Source organism: Lissotriton helveticus, chromosome 11 (genome assembly GCF_964261635.1).
Source record: "Lissotriton helveticus chromosome 11, aLisHel1.1, whole genome shotgun sequence".
In the NCBI taxonomy this organism is placed as follows: Eukaryota; Metazoa; Chordata; class Amphibia; order Caudata; family Salamandridae; genus Lissotriton; species Lissotriton helveticus.
In genome coordinates, this window is record NC_136072.1 from 44,641,382 (window position 1) to 44,663,868 (window position 22,487).

The following is a 22,487-nucleotide window of genomic DNA, read 5'->3' on the forward strand; positions in this document are numbered from 1 at the left end:
GTTTGTTTAATTGAACATCCTGGATCAAGTACAAGCTAGATTCTTCACAAAATGCACCAAATAAGTGGTGCTTGTATCCACTTTTGTGTTCGAGGCAGCTGCTTTAGGTGATTCTTTGTCCTTAACGCTATTGATGTGTTAACACAAGTTATCCGTGTGTCGATTGGTAGTTGGTGACCACATTCATTTTGTTGGTTTTGGATCCCCCGCCTCCTCATTTACTGCATTAACGGAGGCCCCTTCTTGGGTCTCCCCATGTTTTGACAACTTCTGACCTGCTTTCCAGTAACTATTAATCTAACAGTTGGATTGGGGCCTCACTATTGTGTTGTACAGATATTTAGAATGTGGATGATTCCAGTTGGAGCAACCCCAGGCGAGGGTTTTCTTAAGATTGGTTCTAGTTGTCGCCTCAACTGGCGTTGACTATCACTTATTCTCTTTTGATTTTGGAGCAGCACTACATTAGCTATGTGCATTATTGTCCTGATGATGATCCTCTGTAATGGGGGTCGAAACACCTTCAACACTTGAGGCAGCGAAAATGAGTTTCTCTTGACTGACTTCATGATTATATACATTTTCTACCTCATCATTGTACTCTTGTACCAAGATCTTGTTAAAACTTTATAAGTACGCTGCTTTTGGTTCTTTGTTTTTATCAATGTGCTTCAAATGTGCCATTCACGAGCACTAAGTGTTCACTTTGTTATATTCACTGCACCTATTGTTGGGTAATGGTGATGGTGCATTTCATTACTTTGTGCTTTGAGATTTCTAGATATACTCAGTAATATATTTAGTACTTTCATTTCTTTTCTTATTAAGTGTGGAATCAGTTTTGTACTAATACCTGTTGAGCTATTGTTTCAGATATCATGTTTCCAGCTTTGGCCTCATTAGACGGGCTGGCGTTTTGAGTCCTTGATCTTCTTGGGTCAGGTGACAACTTCATCGTGCTCACCTGTCTGACTTTGAGTTAAAAACATAGAACAATTTGGATGTTTATTCTACTTGCCCTGGATGGCACGCTCATTTATGCTCTCTACCCTGTCTCCCCTCCACGTCCACAGTGGTCATCTCTTCGTTTTTACGGGGGAACTCCTGACTGAGTGTCTTGCCTTCCTTGGGCCTACCTCTTCTAATTCTTATACCACACCCAAATATTGTAAAGATTTGGTGACAAGTCACTATTGTAACCTGTTTAGCCGGCAGAATGTCATAGACACCGACCTTGGAGCACCACTCTTCCTTTTTGTCAAGCTACAAGATGTGGACTTTGATACAAAGATGTCGCCTTGCCGTGGGAGCATTATTGCTGCCAGTTTGTGAGACCATTATTGCTGAGATATGTTTGATAGAAATGTCTTTCTTTCGATTGTACCCCAACATACACTATATTTATAGCCTCATCTGCCCTGATAACAGGGCACCTTTTTATGCACCTACGCTTACCCTACATTAAAGAGTCCATTCAGTGAGTTAAACAAGACTTCTACCCAGCATCTAATCTGTATTATGAAAGCCTTTATGCATTCTGATTGATACTTCTAACTGTTGAGTCATCACTTTGAGAATGCACCCCAGGCGTCAGACTGGATACAAAGTTCTTCTCAGCATTGCTTTTGTGTGTCAGTGGGTGGTTCGAGCTGTTCGAGGCATGTGGGCTGCTAAATTCATATCTTTTGCATAGATCGCCGCCTAGTGTTGGGTCCGGATGATTGCACATTGTTGTCCTGGAAGAGTCTTCGAAGTATCACGAGATAGGTGGCTCCTCCCCTGGACTACAGTGCGCATGGGCATCGACTCCATCCCCAGATTGTTTTTTTCCGCCATTGGGTTCGGATGTGATTTCGACATCTCCTGTTCGGAATCGATAAAACAGTTTCTTTAAGGCCAAAAGGCCTTCTTTACTTCGTCGGTATTGTTTGCGTTCGGTCTCGTGTGTACTCCAACTCTTCGAGTCGGATATCTGAGGAGTCGGGTGACTCTTCGGTCATCGAGGCCCTGTCGACGCAGCAAGACCCCGACGACCCGGCGATGGAACAAAGTCCGTTCAAGTACTGCCCCGTGTGCGGTTCGAAGTACCCACACAAAGTTCTTCTCAGCATTGCTTTTGTGTCAGTGGGTGGTTCGAGCTTTGTGTCTGCTTCATCCTTCCCTGGAAGTGACATCAGAACCGCATAGAAATGTGCTGGTGCCAGTTCCTTTCTTTCCATGCCTTCGGACACTGACCTGGAGTTCATTCCCAAACTTTATCTTGTCAGTATTTGTTCTAAATTCGTACAGGTGTGCAAGGGACATGTCCACACTGAAAACTACAGGTTTTAGCCTTGTACAGACTGTTACAAACAGATGTCTGTGACAGACCCACAAGGTATTCCTTTAATTTCTGGGGCTATCGCACCACTCCAAGGCCTGCAGAGACTGCACTTGAATGAACCCCAAGGTGTTCCAGGATCTTAAAGCCATACTCTATCGTCAAACACTGAAGAAAGACCTGCTTCCGGTTGAAGTGAAGGGCATCGACCCACTCCCTCCCTCCCTCACTCCCTCCCTCTCTCTAGGCTGTTCTGTGAAAGATCCACCTCACACTTGAAATCTTCAGGTGAGTCGAAGTCCAAGAAGAAACACAGGAAGATGAAGCGTTACTCTTCACTGTACCTCCATTCTCACTCAGAGAAGCTGTGGGGATGCCAAGATATCTCTCCGTCTTGGTCCCGATCTCCTACCACGGAACCAGTTCCGCCACTGGTCCAGGTGTTACTGATTTTTAGGTTTCGCCTATTATCATTCGCTTGCGAATGTAATAGGCGAAAATTCAAGTGCTCAATCGACTCGTGAAACCACTGCAGTTTTCTCACAGTGCATGTGAGTCACGGCGGGTCACGTGACCACACAAGCACGCGCACCTCAGGCCGGCATTTCTCCTCCCCTAATTACCGGCCGGCACATCAAAGGCTGCTGCTCCCCATGCGTCTTGTCACCCGCCTAATTACCGGCCAGCACATCAAAGGCTGCTGCTCCCCATGCATCTTGTCACCCGCCTAATTACCGGCCGGCACATCAAAGGCTGCTGCTCCCCATGCATCTTGTCACCCGCCTCCGCAATGCCGAGAAAACACAAACCCAGTACTGACTGATTGTATATTACATGATCGCCTGTAGCTATTTATCTTTATGACAATGTGAACCCCTGACGTCAGAGTGGATTGTTGGGTGCATTCATCCCAAATGCGTGACATTTATATTTTCTTTGTCCTGCTCTTGTATACGGGGTTGTTATAAAAAGGCGTCTGCGCATTATATTTAGAATGACGCATGTACCACAAAGAAAGACTGCTGTATAAAACACAACAGATTTTAGTCTCTCGGTGGTTAGATTTGATCTGCCTTGCTATATTTCCGTGTCGCTGTTAATTCCTAAATGTATAACTAAACCACCAATTTCTGGTTTACAAAGGCAGAGCCTTGTCTTGGTGGGACGGCGCAATCCGTTTCTGCAGACACCGAAAGAAAACAAGGGGCAATCGCAGTGGCGGCAGCCTCACAAGGACGCCTGTGGCGGAATGTGGACACTAAGACACACGGTGCTCACCCTGTGACCTGCGCGGTCTGAAGGTTGTGTAGGGAGGAGAGGTCTGAGGCACACAGCACACCATAGCATAGGCGAGCTCTGCAGACTCACCAGCGAGGCACAGCTCCAGCTGTCACCCAGTATGCGAGCATTGCTCAGCCGGCATTGTGTAATGCATAAGAGGTGTGCTAAAACAGCAAAAAGAAAGGCACTGAGAATATTCAAAAATTACAAAATGCACTTCATCTATGCAGTTCCTGCTCACTTCAACTTGCTACTCTCGGCATGTTCCATTTAACACAGTGATCTCATGAATATGTGATGACAGAAACCGAATCTACCCAAAATACAAGGGGGGAACAGCAAGAGGCACCCGAGTAACTGTAACTAATGCTGCACTTTTCACCTAGCTCAAGAGTTCTTCTGCTGTAGTCTGTCTTCGCAGCTATGTCGGGGGCACTGGCACCCTTGAATAAGGACAACATCGCGCTGTACATGAACTAAAGTACATAAATGCAAAGCCCTAAATGAAGTCCAGACATGGGGCGCATAGATCACAGTGACATACCATTCGCCATATGCAATGACACAGTTACATGCGCAGTAAGCAGAAAAGGGGCAAAATGCTTCGCCACACTCATGAATTCCCACGAGGCTCTACATGAAGCATTTTACTTTCATATTAACAGACACGAATCTCCTTTGAAATAGACGTTCTACATCTGTCCTCCAAGTGCACACTGCCAAACATATACAACCGACTGATGGCGTTCTGAGACTGTATGAAAGTGAGCCCAGATAAAGAAAGCGCCACAGCACCAGAATACCAATAGAAAGCGCTATACAGGGGCCGATAACATAGCACTCCTGCTAGCAATAACATTTACAAGCACACAATTCAGCATTCCAACTTCCAGACATTTTTTACATAAATGGATACAAAGATACATGTGTTTTAGAAGTACCAGGAGCTAGTTACTTAGTTCGACTTTTGAATAAATCCCAGCTGCTCAGAACATGTATAAAGGCTTCACGCCTCGCAACGGGGTAAGGAAAGAGGGATACAAATAACAATACAACTTGGAGTTTCCACCAGCACGTGCATCAAGATTCAAGATTCCTAGCATTTGGTTTGACTACCCGGTTACCACGTCCTGCCATTTGCTTGGTATTTAACAAGCAATGCAGCCTATTTGTTCCCAGCAGCCCGTTATTGATTGTTATCTCTATAAACTGGGCTCCTCAATTGAAACCGGATCACTGGCAACACGTTATCTTAGAGGTAGAAGGAAGAGATGTGAAGCCTCATTTCGCCAAGGCTCGAGATGCTTCTAAGATAATTCCTTGACACAGATGCGTTAGTATTGTTTTACAGTTTTCTGTTCTATTGCCTAGGAGTTGCTTTGCACACATTACGACAGTCACACATGGCACAGAGTCCCGCCAGGACGGCTTGCCGCAGATTGTGCCATTATTGAAATGCAGAAAGCAGTGCATGCATAACTCTTGAAACCTCAGTGTGTTTTGCACTTCAAAGTTAGTTGGAACGGTACACTTATAAGCAACTTGCCTTCCTTATTAACACAAACCTTTGAATCAATAGCTTCATTTGTTTACTTTTTTTTGCAGCTTTACGACCTGTGTGAACACTGAAGCTTAAAGCAACTTTACTTTTCTGTTCTTACTGTGAATATAAAAAATGTGGTAACCTGCTGAAATGAGGGACTGACAGTCATTTAGGGAAGATTTCTCATGGCGGGGGAGGAGCTGGTGTAGAGAGGGCACAGAAGTGACCAGAGAATTTATGGTTTCAGTTATAGGGTCCTGTTTGCTCAATATAAAACAGAACAAGCACTGGCGTTGCCAATAGGTTTCGCATTTGGAAAGTTGGAGCTATTGGTTTTGTAAATGACATTTTATATTTATATATCGTTATTGTCATTGTCAATAACAATATATAAATATAAAATGTCATTTACAAAACCAATAGCTCCAACTTTCCAAATGCGAAACCTATTGGCAACGCCAGTGCTTGTTCTGGTCTGTTGGTGATGCTGCAGCAAATAGAGGCTTTCAAAAAAGCAGTGTTGCTGATCTTCTGCAACTCTGTCTCCTTCTGGCATAGCTTTGGGCTCCACAAAACTGAGGAGGCCTCCAGTCATGTTACTGTCTAATTGGTCCATGATGCACTTTATGCCTCTTAACCACGTTTCACAATCTGGAAGAGGACCCGATTATTTTGTCTGACTCCGAGATGAAACGTCCGGGACCTCAACCGAAGTTCCATCCTATTCATGTTCCGACACAACCTCTTTCTGATTCGAACAAAGCATTACCACTACCCAGGAGTCACCCTCAAGTGCTTCATAGTCTTTGGCTCCTATTCCAAACATAGTCAACATGGCTTGTGTGGTGTTAATGGAGGTGATGTGGGTATTGTATCCCAGTACTACAGTGACAATTTTTTTATGGACCTTCAAGAGTCCATTTTTTTGGACATCTTCCCTATCATTGGGTTGAGTTCCTGCCAGGCCTTCAGCAGAAGACTCCACCTTTTTCTTTGTAGTCATCTAGCATGCGGCCAAAGTTCTTGACTTGAAGCTGCCATCTATTGAGGTCAAAACCGGCATACTGACTGAGATTGTACAGCCTAAACAGACCTCCACAGAACTTCTCTTCCCTTTCAACAAGGATATGACTTGCATGCTGATGGGCAGTTGAGCCAAACCATGCTCTTGCCTACAGGTAAATAGGCAAGTAGTTATAAATCTGCCTCAGGTGACCCTCACAAGGATCTCCTGGCCTGGGAGCCTAGAGGTCCTGGTCTTTGCCAGTAGCTGACCATGAGCCTGTTCCCTATGACTACTTCTGATAGGAAGTCAAAACATATAGAGGCCTTTGGGAAACTGATGTTTTTTTTTTCCTCAGCCAGTCTGGCCCTTCAGTCATTGGCAGCTGACTCCTGGGACAATATTTCCATGCCCTTTCGGACATGGTCAGAGAGATCTTGCCAGCAGTCCATTATGAATTTTTGCTAACAGTGCACAGACCATTCAAGACGCAGCAAAATATGTCAAATCTCTGGAATGAGTACTGCTTAGGCAGGACAGTCGGTACCATCGATGTGCTTCAGCGCCATGCGCGAATGATATCCACAGGTTTTTCATGTGAAGTCCAAGCATCATTAATGGAGATGCCATTTACCATCACCCGTTACTTTGGAGATAAGGCAGATTCAGCAATGGAACGCTTCCAAGAAAGCAGGGCCACTGCGCTCTCCAAGGCCATTCAGCGGCTGTATTCCCAGCAATTTCATCTCTTGAGAGGTTTCGGGAGGAATTTGGTGTAGGGACCAGGCCAAGTCCCACTACCCCAGAAGCAGACCCGAGTTAAAATTGCCCCCCTGATTTTATGGGGTAAAGTGTGGTCGTCGGACGAACTATCATTTACCAGAACGATTATAAGGGATTGCTTAAGTTTAGAAAATGTATCGTCCATTCCCTGGCTTTGCTATATATATTAAAAATGCATTTAATAAGACCGGCCTGGGAAATGATTATGAAAACCCGGATGGTATATAATCTAATATAAAATTAACTCTCAAAAATGCCTACTACAATGAGATAACCAGATCTAATCTGGAAGATGAGACCTCAAACCATGGGCTGCTAAGCCATCAGCAATTTTATCTATCTTTTAGTATTCATACACAATCTCGCTTCCTCCTGAACAGGTTTCGTCTCTGCACACTGCACTTTTTTGTGCCTTTTCCCAATCAGGCGAGCTGGTGTGAGAAACTGACTCCCTGTAATAATTTAGCTGAACAAAGCACAATGCACTTTATGCTGCTTTGCACTTTATATAAAGATACAAGGGCACGCTTCATCAGGCCCATCCTGAGGGAAATTTCCCCCTGCTCATACCAGGATGGTTTTAATCACTTACAATCTTTGTCCAATTCCGTCATTTGTTGTGCTGTGTTAAATTTGATTAGAACTGCCTTATTAATCCAGAAAAGGTATGAATCGCGATAAGGAAATGGAGAAAAAGGGTTTTAAGCAATCATAGGGTATAATTTTTATCATGATATCCTTGGACTGATCTAGAATATTGATTTTATGGATTCTAATGTTTTGAAATTTTATATGTTGTTTGGATCTATTTAATATGTCTAAAATTCTATATGGAAAGTTTTAAGATCTGTTTTATTATTTTATCTATGTACTTTTATGATTCTCATGAATCGAATAAAGTTTTTCAAACAAACGTCTTTCAAGGCTGGTGTTGGGAGAACCAGCCAACATCGTCCAGGCAAGCAGCCCATGCACTACATTGTCCCCAATCACTCACTTCAACTTTCAAGCAGAGCTTTAATTTTCCATTGGCAGCACATGGCCATCCTGGAGAAGGCAGGATAAGGTATTACCGCCATGGGTGGCAGAGCATTATGTCTGACAGGTTGGTCCTCCTAATCGTTCAGCAGGGTTATGCCCTGCCATTCCTGTCCGTCACACTGCATATTCCACCTAGATTAGTGTGGCTTTCGAGGAACCATTTGCACATTCTTTAGCAGGGAGTGTAGTTTATTTTTGCTGAAGAAGCCATAGAGAGGGCTCTGACATCAGAAATGGGGACTGGATATTATTCCTGTTATTGCCTGGTGCTGAAGAAAGATGAAGGTCTTTGTCCTATTTTAGATTTTTTTTCTTAGCTTCTTCTTCCTGATAAAGTGCAAATTCAAGATGCCCAGGCTCTGTCTGCCCTAGATCCAGGAGGCTGGATGTAGCCATAGATCTACAGTACGCTTAATTTCATATTCCTTTCCTACAATCCCACAGGCGTTACCTTTGGTTTAAGGTGGCTTAAGAGCATTTTCTGTTTTTTGTGCTCCCCTTGTGCCTCACCAGTGCCCCTCTGGTGTTCACTAAAGTGATGGCGGTGGTTGCAGCATCTCCTCAGAAGTTGAGTATAGCAGTGTTCCCCTACCTTGACGGCTGGCTGTAGAAGGTGGGCTTGCCACAGTCAATCGTAGACCACCTCGAGATGACTGCAAACCTCTTAACATCTTTAGGGTTCTCAATCAACATGCAGAAGTCACACCGGACTCCTTTGCATAAACTCTTGGTCATCTAAGCAGATTCTTTATATGGTGCATATTTGAGCTGTGTTCCTGGATGAACGAGTCTAGGACATTCGGACCTTCATCACGATGTTTCACTTAGTCCTGAGTCTCACTGAGCAGCTGTGAGACTATGCCACACTATGCCAGGTGCCACATGCAGACTCTGCTGTGGGCTCAAGTCTTGATGGGCTTACAACAAGGGAATCTATTCGATTCCATCCATATCTTGCAGAGGACTGCAAAAGACCTACAGTGGTGGCTACTCCACCTCATTTTTACCAGCGGCAGACCCCTCTCCCTTCCTCACCCAGAGCTGGTGGTGGTGATCGAAACATCATTGCTGGATTGAGCCGGACTCCTGGGGGAGGTGGAGATCAGAGGACTCTGGTCTCTTCTGGAGACCTTGCTCCACATCACCTTGTTGAAGTTGATGGCCTCTCCCTTGGCGCTGAAGGCCTCCCTTCTGACCATCAAAGGGAGGCTGGTTCAGCTTTTCATGGAGAACACCACCACCATGTGTTGTTGCAACAAGCAGGGTGGGGTCTTGGGTTGTTTGCCAGGAGGCCCTGCGCCTTTAGAACCGGCTGAGGCATCACAGCATTTTCCTGGGCATGAACCACCTGGTGGAATCTTCAAACAAAATGTCGGAGCAACTCAGCTGCTGACGTTTAGCGGACCATGAATGACAGTTACACTAGGAGTGCATCTTCTGGCAATGGGGAGCACCCTAGCGTCATCTCTTTGCCACTGCTGAGAACCTGCAATTTCAACACTTGTGCACTGAAGGGTTCCCACGAAGGCTGTCTCTCTGAGACTGTCTGCCTAAAGTGGAGCTTGAATGCCTTCCTGCCCCTACCTTTCCTGCCCAGAATTTTGCCAATCGGCCGGGCCCAAATCATCCTAGTGGCTCTGGATTACGCCAGGAGGGTGTAGAATGCTGAACTTCTAGGCATGAGTATCGGTTCCCTGGTTAGGTTACCACTTCAGGAGTATCGTCTGTCACAGCAGCCAGGCAGAGCCCTACCTCCAAGTTTACACCTCCATGTGTGACGTTTAAGCTTCACCCATTGACTGCTTTTGGCCTCTCTCCTGTCTCGTGGATGTCATTCTAGAGGCCAGAGGTCTGTGTACAAAAACTGTTTGACAGGCACTGGGATACGTTTTGTCCCCTGGAACAAAGAATTGTAAGACTATACAGAAAAGGACCACATAGAGGTCGGTAGTCCTCTGTACTAAGATCTGCTATGAACTGTCCAAGGCACAGCCTCTGCCGGGTCTTGGGGTTCGTTCGACCAAAGTAAAGGCTGCTACTACTGTATTGGCACGTGGAGCACACGTTCTGGACATCTCTCTGGCCGAATGTAGACTACGGTTTTTTGGCTGTGACACAGGGAATGTGTGCTTTCTCGCTGCTGAAAGAATGTTTTGTTCTTGCTTGAGCTTGTTTGAGCTATAATTAATTGTCTACTTAACCTGGAGGTTTATCCAAATTGTAGGACCTGACTTACAAGCTGAGGTAGAGGCCATAAGCTACCATTCCTGTTTGGCTTTGATGGATCCATGGGTACCATCCGGTGAATGGCGAGGGGGCGACTTTGACACTGTCCATCTCCCTTTCTTTTATTGTCGGCTGATGCTTAATAAAACATTTCACATTGAGGTTGTCTGAAGATCCTTGTTGGAAAGTTGGTGATGGTTCTTTCTGAACCGAAGCGCAAGGTCATGAAGTGTCTCCTCCCTAGCTGGACACCTCTATATTGTTACCCTATAATGCTCTTAGCAGTGGTGAAGTGGTGTTACCATTGACTTAATATACAACATCTAGGGTATACCAGCTACATGCTTCTGAAGTATTTATTTGTGGAAACCACACGTTAGCCATGTTTTCTACACTGTGTTTGTGGTGTTGAGTAGCTTATAAAAAGAGGGTTTGAAAGAGGAGTCCAGCAGTGTGTTTTAGAGGCAGCTCAACACGTATGAAGGGGCTTATGACGAAGCAGGACTCTTGGGTCTGTGCTCCAATAAAGTGGACGCTCGTTTTCATAGAACTGAGAGAGGGCCCTACAGAAAACACCCTGCGACAGTGGCACTTGGCTCATATACTCACGTTTCTTACTAACGTCATTGCTTAAAGGTGAAACACCCTTCCTTCATACCTCAACAACCCTGTTTACTTTTCACATAGAGCTCGAATACACATGCTGTTTGTGATCTCCCAAGTTAGCTCTGCCATGTGGGACATTGCTGTCTGTCTTCTTCAGTGTGGTATCACTTCAAGGCTTTCCCTCTGCGCTTCAGTGTGTAGGCGTGACCCTGGGCGTCGCCTGAAGGCTTCTCCTCTGCGCTTCAGGGTGTAGGCGTGACCCCGAACGGCGCCTGAAGGCTTCTCCTCTGCCCTTCAGGGTGTAGGCGTGACCTTGGACGTTGCCTGAAGGCTTCTCCTCTGCGCTTCAGTCTGTAGACGTGACCCCAGGCGTTGCCTGAAGGCTTCTCCTCTGCGCTTCAGTGTGTAGGCGTGACCCTGGGGGTCGCCTGAAGGCTTCCCCTCTGCGCTTCAGGGTGTAGGCGTGACCCCGGACGTCGCCTGAAGGCTTCTCCTCTGCGCTTCAGGGTGTAGGCGTGACCCCGGACGTCGCCTGAAGGCTTCTCCTCTGCCCTTCAGGGTGTAGGCGTGACCTCGGACGTCGCCTGAAGACTTCTCCTCTGCGCTTCAGTCTGTAGACATGACCCCAGGCGTTGCCTGAAGGCTTCCCCTCTGCGCTTCAGGGTGTAGGCGTGACCCCGGACGTCGCCTGAAGGCTTCTCCTCTGCGCTTCAGGGTGTAGGCGTGACCCCGGACGTCGCCTGAAGGCTTCTCCTCTGCCCTTCAGGGTGTAGGCGTGACCTTGGACGTCGCCTGAAGGCTTCTCCTCTGCGCTTCAGTCTGTAGACGTGACCCCAGGCGTTGCCTGAAGGCTTCTCCTCTGCGCTTCAGTGTGTAGGCGTGACCCTGGGCGTCGCCTGAAGGCTTCCCCTCTGCGCTTCAGGGTGTAGGCGTGACCCCGGACGTCGCCTGAAGGCTTCTCCTCTGCGCTTCAGGGTGTAGGCGTGACCCCGGACGTCGCCTGAAGGCTTCTCCTCTGCCCTTCAGGGTGTAGGCGTGACCTTGGACGTCGCCTGAAGGCTTCTCCTCTGCGCTTCAGTCTGTAGACGTGACCCCAGGCGTTGCCTGAAGGCTTCTCCTCTGCGCTTCAGTGTGTAGGCGTGACCCTGGGCTTCGCCTGAAGGCTTCCCCTCTGCGCTTCAGGGTGTAGGCGTGACCCCGGACGTCGCCTGAAGGCTTCTCCTCTGCGCTTCAGGGTGTAGGCGTGACCCCGGACGTCGCCTGAAGGCTTCTCCTCTGCCCTTCAGGGTGTAGGCGTGACCTCGGACGTCGCCTGAAGGCTTCTCCTCTGCGCTTCAGTCTGTAGACGTGACCCCAGGCGTTGCCTGAAGGCTTCTCCTCTGCGCTTCAGTCTGTAGGCGTGACCCCAGGCGTTGCCTGAAGGCTTCTCCTCTGCGCTTCAGTGTGTAGGCGTGACCGCAGGCGTTGCCTGAAGGCTTCTCCTCTGCGCTTCAGGGTGTAGGCGTGACCCCGAGCGCGCCTGAAGGCTTCTCCACTGCGCTTCAGTCTGTAGGCGTGACCCCAGGCGTTGCCTGAAGGCTTCTCCTCTGCGCTTCAGTCTGTAGGCGTGACCCCAGGCGTTGCCTGAAGGCTTCTCCTCTGCGCTTCAGTCTGTAGGCGTGACCCCAGGCGTTGCCTGAAGGCTTCTCCTCTGCGCTTCAGTGTGTAGGCGTGACCCTGGGCTTCGCCTGAAGGCTTCTCGTCTGCGCTTCATGGTGTAGGCGTGACCCCGGACGTCGCCTGAAGGCTTCCCCTCTGCACTTCAGTGTGTAGGCGTGACCGCAGGCGTTGCCTGAAGGCTTCCCCCCTGCGCTTCAGGGTGTAGGTGTGACCTCTGGTAGCGCCTGAAGGCTCCACCTTTGAGCTTCAGGGTGTAGGCGTGACCCTGGGCGTCGCCTGAAGGCTTACCCTCTACGCTTCAGTGTGTAAGCATGACCCCAGGCGTTGCCTGAAGGCTTCTCCTCTGCGATTCAGGGTGTAGGCATGACCCCAGGCGTTGCCTGAAGGCTTCTCCTCTGCGCTTCAGGGTGTAGGCGTGACCCCAGGCGTTGCCTGAAGGCTTCTCCTCTGCGCTTCAGGGTGTAGGCGTGACCCCAGGCGTTGCCTGAAGGCTTCTCCTCTGCGCTTCATGGTGTAGGCGTGACCCCGGACGTCGCCTGAAGGCTTCCCCTCTGCACTTCAGTGTGTAGGCGTGACCCCAGGCGTCGCCTGAAGGCTTCTCCTCTGCGCTTCAGGGTGTAGGCGTGACCCCGAGCGCGCCTGAAGGCTTCCCCTCTGCACTTCAGTGTGTAAGCATGACCCCAGGCGTTGCCTGAAGGCTTCTCCTCTGCGCTTCAGGGTGTAGGCATGACCCCAGGCGTTGCCTGAAGGCTTCTCCTCTGCGCTTCAGTCTGTAGGCGTGACCTCGGACGTCGCCTGAAGGCTTCTCCTCTGCGCTTCAGTGTGTAGGCGTGACCCTGGGCTTCGCCTGAAGGCTTCTCGTCTGCGCTTCATGGTGTAGGCGTGACCCCGGACGTCGCCTGAAGGCTTCCCCTCTGCACTTCAGTGTGTAGGCGTGACCGCAGGCGTTGCCTGAAGGCTTCTCCTCTGCGCTTCATGGTGTAGGCGTGACCCCGGACGTCGCCTGAAGGCTTCCCCTCTGCACTTCAGTGTGTAGGCGTGACCCCAGGCGTGACCCCAGGCGTTGCCTGAAGGCTTCTCCTCTGCGCTTCAGGGTGTAGGCATGACCCCAGGCGTTGACTGAAGGCTTTTCCTCTGCGCTTCAGGGTGTAGGCGTGACCCCGGACGTCGCCTGAAGGCTTCCCCTCTGCACTTCAGTGTGTAGATGTGACCTGGGCGTTGCCTGAAGGCTTCCCCCATGCGCTTCAGGGTGTAGGTGTGACCTCTGGTAGCGCCTGAGGCTCCACCTTTGCGCTTCAGGGTGTAGGCGTGACCCTGGGCGTCGCCTGAAGGCTTACCCTCTACGCTTCAGTGTGTAGACGTGACCCCAGGCGTTGCCTGAAGGCTTCCCCTCCACGCTTCAGTGTGTAGGCGTGACCCTTGGCGTCGCCATGACCCCGGGAAGCAGCATAGTCCCTTCTATTGATATGCTCTGGCATCAATGATGGCACTTGTAGGCCTGCTTGCATTTTGTCCAGTTGTGTTGTCCTGTCCCAGTTGTGACTGGAGTTAAGTTTCCTTTCCAGCAATACGCACATAGGCACCACTGGCTGTTCTTTGATATCCTGAGGTGTCGCTAGTTGATTGCAGAGCTGCTAAAAGTAACACTCTTTCTGTGCTCAGGAAATGCATGCCATACCAAGACGTCCAGTAAATCTGCGTCTGTTTGTTTTACGGTAACACTGGAACATAAACATTTACACAAACTGTGGATGTAGGAGGTAGTGGGCAGGCTGTCCCGGCTCCAGCCAGGCATTCTGCGAATAATTTTACTGTGCTGTGCTCCGAAGAAGCGGGCTCGCTTGTGATGTATGCTCACTGTTCTTCCTTAATGTGCAAAATCACTTGGCACAGTCTCTTACTGGCCATGCCCTTAAACTTGCTTCCTATACCATGCTCTGAAAACTTTGTGCTGAGAGGCTCTTAATAGTGTAATGTTGTCCTGCACAGATGCACCCATTCATTGCAGTGGGCCCCTCTTTCGATCTGGCCGTCTCTGGCCATTACACCTTCCCATACGGCTTAGAGGACCATAGAGGTTCCGACGGACAAAGCGGGGCCTCCTTATCCTGAGCCGTTGCCAGGCGAGGTGAGGTCTTTTTCTCAGGCAAAACAGATTCAAATATTGAACCGTCACTGGCTGAGAATTCGTACATTCCTGTAAACGGGTGACGAGGTTGGACTTGCAGCCAACCTCTTTTTTACTCTGATTTATTATTTAATCACTGATGCAGGAGCAATATTAATGTGGTCCTGAAGAAAGCCAGGATAACTTGGATCCTGTGTGGCTGAAACATGTTGACACTGAGTTACCATTCATAGGCAGTCATTTGTTGGAAACTGCTGTTACACTGTTTTTACCTTGAACAGTGGGAGATACCCAATGACGTTTTTTTCTTTCTCACTGTTCAATTGTAATTCACTGATATTATTATTTCGCACTGCACTTATCATTCGAACACAATCTGTTCGCTCACATCAGTAGGATCTGAGAGAGCGTGTTGTATTGCTAAAACACTGAATCACACAAAAACATCTGTGAGCTCCCCTCCCCCTTTGGGAAGGGTTGCAGCCCTTAGTGACACAGTGTGTTACTAGGAGGAGACTCAGATGATGAAGCATGTCACCAATGGTGAGTGATGGGAATCTGTCCTATTTAAACATATTTTTTATCCTTTCTTATAGTCTGGTAAGAGGTGTACAGGTCACTAAGGTTGCTCTTAAGCGCTCATACACATCCTAGGAGTTGCTGTATCATTTCGACCCGTGGATAGTTTGGTTATACACAGTATATGAATGGGGAATATATCCACGCTAGGTCTTTGAAAATTCCCTCCGACCCCTCCTTTTCATGGGATTGTGTTTCTTCTTCACATTACATGTGAATACCTTAAGCAGGCCACACTACTTCATCCAACATGACACGCTTAGTTGAGAAACTGAAAACTATGGCAGTGTTCAGCCTGAAGATTGGTGTGCTCCTTGTTTTGTCGTCTCGCCTACAGACTGCACTGAGTAGCTGGTCAACTAACCTGTTCCATGACATATGCTTAAAGTGGGCTTTAGGTCAGCCCACTTTCCACCATTGGGTTTTGTTTTCTTGCTCTTCCAGCCATTGGTATTATAGCCGCACACCTTACATCTGCACACAAATGAGCGGCTGTCCCTTCTATCTGTGTCCCTCGGCCTCCACTGGATCCTTGCATTTCAGTACCTGATGGACTATGTTCTCTCCTGCCTCTCCCTGCAAACATTTCCTCTCAACTTGCTTCGCACCCTCTCTCTATGTTCCGCACTCACGGCTATCTTCCTGCTCTCAAGCTCGTCCGTGCCCTCCTGCTTTCCCTCACCCTACATCCAGTGATCTCATTCCACTGCCAGCCCACCAATATTGGTTTTGCCAGTGGTTGCTAATTTCCATTGGTATAGCCGATATTAGCTGACGGCCATCTTGGATTTGTGTGTTTTTCCATAAAACACATTCAGAAGGGTTCCGGTGCATGCACACACACAAACTTACACGAGCGGCCATCTTTCAGTGCGTTATGGTGAAAGTCAAAGATGGCTGCCTTTGAACGCCCATGTGTGATTGTGGCAGTCCTCCCAGTCCCAGCCATTCAGATACCAGTGCAGTTCATATTGCCCTCGGCTTGCCTTCAGTCCTTTTAGGTGTCGTCTAACATACTTCACCAGCTGTCAGGTTGAGAAAGATCTTTTGTGGGCTTCCAAAACCTTCAACTGTCTCAGTCTGCCCACTGCTTACCATTGGTTTGCGTTATTGTCACTAATGTGCATGCTTCTTATTTGATGGCTTGCCTTCCTCTTATGTTTGCCTCTCCCCTGGAACAGGGCCTCTTTATCATCTTCTGATTCGCTGACTACAATCCTTACACTGCTTACTTTTAGGGTCTATTTTTGTGTTGCTGGTTAAGCCCTCTGACAGTGCAAGTATTTTGCAGCTCTCTTCCTTGTGTGCTTCTTTCCCTGTCAAATAACCCATTCTTTTTTTAGCTTTCTCTCTTTCGTGTGCTTCTCACTCGTGTTGCTCTCTCCTTCATGTGCTGCTTGCTTGCTTTTGTGTGTGACCCACAAGCTGCAGGTTGTTCTTTCCCTTGTGTGCTGCTCTCTTGCTTGTGTATTGCTTACACGCTCCATGTTGCTTTCTCCCTAGTGTACTGCTCTCTTCTGTGTTGCCCACACGCTCCATGTTGCTCTCTCTTTCATGTGAAGCTTGCTCATTCTTGTGTGTTGCTCACACGCTCCATGTTGCTCTCTCCTTCATGTGAAGCTTGCTCATTCTTGTGTGTGGCTCACACGCTCCATGTTGCTCTCTCCTTCATGTGAAGCTTGCTCTCTCTTGTGTGTGGCTCACACGCTCCATGTTGCTCTCTCCCTCGTGTGCTGCTCTCTTGTGTGTTGCTCACATGCCCCATGTTGCTCTCTCCCTCCTGTGCTGCTCGCTCTCTTCTGTGTAGCCCACTCTCTTCTGTGTTGCCCACACGCTCCATGTTGCTCTCTCCTTCATGTGAAGCTTGCTTGTGTGGCTCACACGCTCCATGTTGCTCTCTCCCTCGTGTGCTGCTCTCTCTTGTGTGTTGCTCACATGCCCCATGTTGCTCTCTCCCTCCTGTGCTGCTCGCTCTCTTCTGTGTAGCCCACTCTCTTCTGTGTTGCCCACACACTCCATGTTGCCCTCTCCTACATGTGAAGCTTGCTCTCTCTTGTGTGTGGCTCACACGCTCCATGTTGCTCTCTCCCTCGTGTGCTGCTCTCGTATGGTGCTCACATACCCATGTTGCTTTCTCCCTCCTGTGCTGCTCGTTCTCTTCTGTATTGCCCACACTCTCCATGCTGCTCTCTCCCTCGTGTTGACGCCTGCACGTGCATACGTCATTAAGCATGCATGTGCCTACAAAATGACGTGGTTGCACCATTATGCCTTTGGTTTTTTTCTTCTGGCTGATCCTGTGCAGCATCACAAAAAGGCATTGGCAAAGCCAAAATTTCCTAAAGCACGAGAACTATTGGCTTTGACTATGCTTGTTGCTAGTTACTCTATACTGCCCTGTAGAGTTTTAGTTACGCCTGGAAGTACCTCCCTCACTGATGGAAATCTTCCTTTCTGACTCGATCATCAGTCATTCTTCTGTACACCAGCCAGGCATTTAGATGTTGCACTCCCTCACCACTGAACACACCTGCCCAGATGCCTGTAAACCATTCTTTCCTCTAGATCTTCTTTATCTGGTGTATTCTTATTGGAAGTCTGAGTTGTGTTTATTTTTAGAGACCTCTGGGATCCAAGCAACAGGTGTCGTTGCACACTGCAATTAAGCATAGGAAATCTGGTTTGAAAATGGATATACAAATGTACACAGTCCTGATGCTGAATGAATATAAATGTGAATAAAGATGTTTTTTAAATGTTTTTATATATGTATATATACAGAACACAACCCTCCTGTTTAGCACACATTGGTCAGGCCACAGGTGATGAATGTATAATGTCTTCTTTGCCTGATGTTGGTGGGGCTTGGCCAGCCTCACACAAAGCTGACTTGCTCCTCCGGTTTGTCGAGCTCGTTATCCGTGAGCATCAGTGTGTCCAGCAGGATGGCCGAGGACTGGATCTGAGAGTTGCGTATCCTGAGCGGGCTTTGGTATATGGCTGGGCTGATCCCGTTCTTCATCCCGTGCTTCATGAGCAGCTTGGAGTTCTCCGCCATGGAGTTCCGGAACGAGAGCCTGCTCGAGCATCGACGTAGGGTCAGCACGGGCTGCAGGCTCCGGTAGTCACACCTGATGTAGCGGGTAAAGGCCTCCCGGAAGGTCTTGTTAAAGAGCGTGTACACCAGTGGGTTCACCCCTGAAGAAACATACCCAACCCAAACAAAGATGTCCATCAGCATCTCCATCACTTGCTGGTCACACTCCGTGCACAGAACGGTCGCAACGTTGGTGATGAAGAACGGGCTCCACATGAGTACGAAGAGTAAAAAGACAATCCCCAGGACCTTGGATGCCCGCTGTTCATTGGTGATCGTCTGCATGGACTTCTTGCCCACAGTAGAGAGCCTGCGGAGAGGCATCTCCTCGTTGATGGGCATCACCATTTTGTCCTTTCTGGATGCGTCTAGCATGGCCACCTTCTCAGGCGAGGAGCAGGGGCTCATGTCTCTCTGGAACACCGTGGACACCGATGACCACATCATGCGTTGCGGCTGCCGGTGCTTGATTAGGTAAGCTTTCTTGCGCAGCACGTGGATGGTCAGGAAGTAAATGACCACCATGATCACAAAGGGAATGAAGAAGGCCACCGTTGAGCCGTAGAGGACGAAGTGCTTGAAAGGTTCCGGCTGCACCAGACAAGTGCCATTCTCCGTGTAGATGGTGCTGTTGTCATGCATACCCTTTATCGGGATGGGGATGGCGATGCCTGGAAAAGATATTAAGAGAGTGTTACTGGTGCTCTTGCGACGACACGTTTCTGCTCTACTCACAGATACAGTTTAATGCAGTTAACCTAGAACAAAAACGATCCCAGCTAAGATTGCTGGGCACATCCAACCTACTCCTTTTCCTCCTACTGGGAAACCTTTGAACCTACTTGGCCTCCAGCTGTTTGTGTGTGTGTTCTTAGTTAATTACCACATGCATGCACCTTAGCAGTTTCCTAATCTGCTGCCCTATTCATACATTTCTGGGATTTTAGCTGGTGGGTTGCATATATAGCTTTGGTAGAGTGTGTTTGTTAAAAGTCTAGTTTAGTAATGGATAAGTTGGTTAGTGAAATGAGTTTGATCCTGCTCAGGGCTTTGTTGAGTGTTGTGGTTGGATGGCTGAACTGAAGGACTTTTTATTTTTATTTATTTGTTTTAGCGTAAGTGGTGGGTTGTCCGTCCAACCTATGCATTGCTTTCTAGGCAGCTATGAGGATGTGCCTGTGCGCCACTTCGTTTTAGCCATTTGATAACCCACCTATCTCAGTGATCATCATCATGTTGGATCCTGGCCCTGAAGAGGGTTCTTTTTTATTTGAATTGGAAGAGCAGTCCTATAGGGTGCTCTACAACTCTGTTCAATTCTCCATTTTAGTTATTTTGTTGGCTTGGAACCAAGTGCTCAAAAGCTTTTTGACTTTGTTGTTCTCTAGCATGACTGTCACCACCACAGCAGCTCCTGGGTGCCCTGAACATAACGATGGAGTTCTCCAAATGTAGAAGGAGTTCTATGACTGAACCCCCAAACATGAGAACCCCCATAATTGGCTCAAGTGAAGGTGTGCTTGTGCCTATATTTCTTACTAAGAAATGGGATGGGCCTGTTTGATGGAGTGAACTTATGGGCCGGTCCCAGTGCACCATGCACAGGCCTGTCTACTAATCCTTTAGCCCCCACAGATGGCTAGTGCAGTAGCTTACATATTTCTAATCAGTCCCATCTTCAGACTGTTGCTGTTTGCTCCACTCTGCCTTCTCTTACCTATTCAGAAGCCATTGGGCATCCTTAAGGTTACTGCCACCGACTGACTGAGGCTATACTATTGGTGTGCAGGGCTGTGATGCTGGGCCTTGTCGTGCAGGTTGCACCTGCCCCTCCGGGGATGCTCCTCCTGATGAAGACCTTTGTCCATCTGCGAGCCGATCAGCTTCAAGAAGTTTCAGTGGTCTCGCACCACATTGTGCAGGCTAACCACATCATAATTATACATACACCACTGCGTGGCACGACCAAAGGACTGCTCTATACCGCTCCCTCAGGAGTCCTGCTTGGAGTGCAATGTTGGTTGTGGTACTGTAGGGGGCACAACACCATCAGTCTGCGCCTTCAAGTGCCTCAGTAGCACGTTTTCTCCAAAAGTGGCCGCGATCGGGCAAATAAGAAAATGTGGAAGGCGGTCACCAGTGTGTGGAGCTAACAGTTAAGGGTTAATGATAAGCAGAGAAGCTATGAAGGGCAAGGCATCAGATCTCTGCCGGTGGCCTGACAGATGAGCAACCTTTTCTTGGAACGAGCTACAGGCGTGAAGAAATGCCACAGAGTGCATTTGGGTGAGTAATCGCACAACCCTGCCAAAGGCAGAATCAACCTGAAGGAAAGATTGACCAGAATTGAGATCCTCCCAGGTGGGCTGTGGGTACACCTTTCAACTCTCTCAATACTCCTGGGCTAGAAATGCAGCATACTGTAGGTGAGGGCTCTCTGTACCCAAACAAGACACCCAATGCTGTTTCATGACTGTCTGCCTATGCACCTCCTTTCACCCCTCATGTTTCTCTGAGGACTCGCACAAGTCAGCCAGTGCATGTAATTATGCCCTGTATCTGTCTGAGAGGAAGCACTTGATGGCACCTGGTGATGCAGTCACTATGATGGAGTGTTTCAGGGACCCCCTGGTTGGTGAGAGGAAGCACTAGGTGGCACTTGTGTGGTGAGGGCCATTAAGTATGAAATGATGCTTTGGGTGCCTCTTGATGAGAAACACAGACAGAGGAAGCTTTTGATGGCTCTGGTTAGTGAGGGTGCAGTGATGGTGCAAAAGTGCGCCTGGGACCCCCAGCTGGTGAGAGGAAGCTTATAGGTGGCATCTTCCTGGTTTGCAAGGATCATTGACTGTATCAGGGACCCCTGGCTACGAAGAGCAATGTGAATGCGTCCCAGAAACTGGCCATTTGCATGTGAACCACCTACTTCCTTCCCACTTGAACTTCCGGAATGAGATAGGAGGAGCTGTAGTCTGTACGGGTGGATTTCCTACAGCGTCAAATCGGGGCAATACTCTTAAGTGCTATTGTCGTTAAATATGAAAAAAGCAAAAGGTACTGTCCAAGGGAAATGTGGACTTCATAAAAAATAAAAAAAATTAAAGGTGCGACTTAATTCAGGCCCTTACGCTTGTCCTGATGAGGGCTGGTGTGTGAAACAATGGTGCCGAAACACTGATTTTCATGAATCCTACTGATAACATGGTTGAAAATTAAGAATCATATTGTGATGGGATTTCTGTTTTGGACTAATATTTGTTGTCCTGTGCAAGAAAATATTTTACTTTTCCTTTCTAAATCAGCAATGATTTTGTTATAACTAAAATTGAGAACCTAAAGACTCTAATACCCCTGAGCAATATTTTTAATCTTTAAGATGTGTGCATGAATTCTGTTATCTTTGAATGATGATAAATTGTTTTGTATAGGTTACTCTGGAAATTGGCTGTACGTCGGTCATTGATGGCCTTGTATACTACAATATTCATGGTGTGATTGAACTTCTCCGTTGTGGTGGTGTATACTCCGTTTGTGATGGTGACTGTATGCCGGTCGTTGATGGTGTTGTATTCTACAATATATGATACACCCAATTATTGATACTGAAGATGTAGCTGCCACGGACGAGTTTCAACATGCAATAGACTAAGTTGAAAAAGGATATAGACCTTGGATGTTATTGCCCAATATTTTGAAGCAATTTGGAATGTACTATTGTATCCTCTGATTCTATGACTACAGGATATCATGATTAGCCTTGAGAAAGCCCTGGCTAAACTTGCCATATAGGGCGAAACACATGTCGGACTATTGTTCTGTATTATAACAAGGAAATATCCCATTGGCTAAAATAGAATCTCTGGAAGGGAGGAACACACACTCACAGCCCTATTCTCACTTGTCAATACGAGATTGAAAACGTCCAGAATCAGGATCTCTGGACCCTCTTTCACTGCCCTGAACTGTGTTTCGCTGTGCCTGTGTGTCTGTGTGTCTGTCTGAGTGTCTTACCTATGGAGATGACCCAGACCACGCTGATCTTGATCAGGGCCTTGGAGCGGCTCTTGTACTGGCTGGCCTGGATGGGCCTCTTGATGGCGATGTAGCGGTCCAGCGAGATGGCGCACAGGTGCATGATGGAGGCCGTGGAGAAGAGCACGTCCAGGAAGAGCCAGATGGCACAGAGGGCATCGCTCAGGGGCCACTTGGGCTCTGCAAGGA

At 48.1% G+C, this 22,487-nt stretch overlaps 2 protein-coding genes across 2 annotated transcripts in view; one reads left to right on the forward strand and one right to left on the reverse strand.

The window, feature by feature from the left end:
* Window positions 1-22,487, forward strand: part of PSMD1 (proteasome 26S subunit, non-ATPase 1) — a 279,570-nt gene that overhangs the window by 98,563 nt on the left and 158,520 nt on the right. The gene's annotated exons all lie outside the window — the stretch shown is intronic.
* Window positions 17,915-22,487, reverse strand: part of HTR2B (5-hydroxytryptamine receptor 2B) — a 32,422-nt gene continuing 27,849 nt past the window's right edge. Inside the window, exons 3-4 of the mRNA XM_078668179.1 lie at window positions 22,278-22,478; window positions 17,915-18,937 (exon numbers count right to left, since the gene is read on the reverse strand). Of these exons, the coding sequence (XP_078524305.1) occupies window positions 18,045-18,937; window positions 22,278-22,478 (1,094 nt within the window). The 3' untranslated portion in view covers window positions 17,915-18,044. The remainder of the gene's footprint in view (window positions 18,938-22,277; window positions 22,479-22,487) is intronic.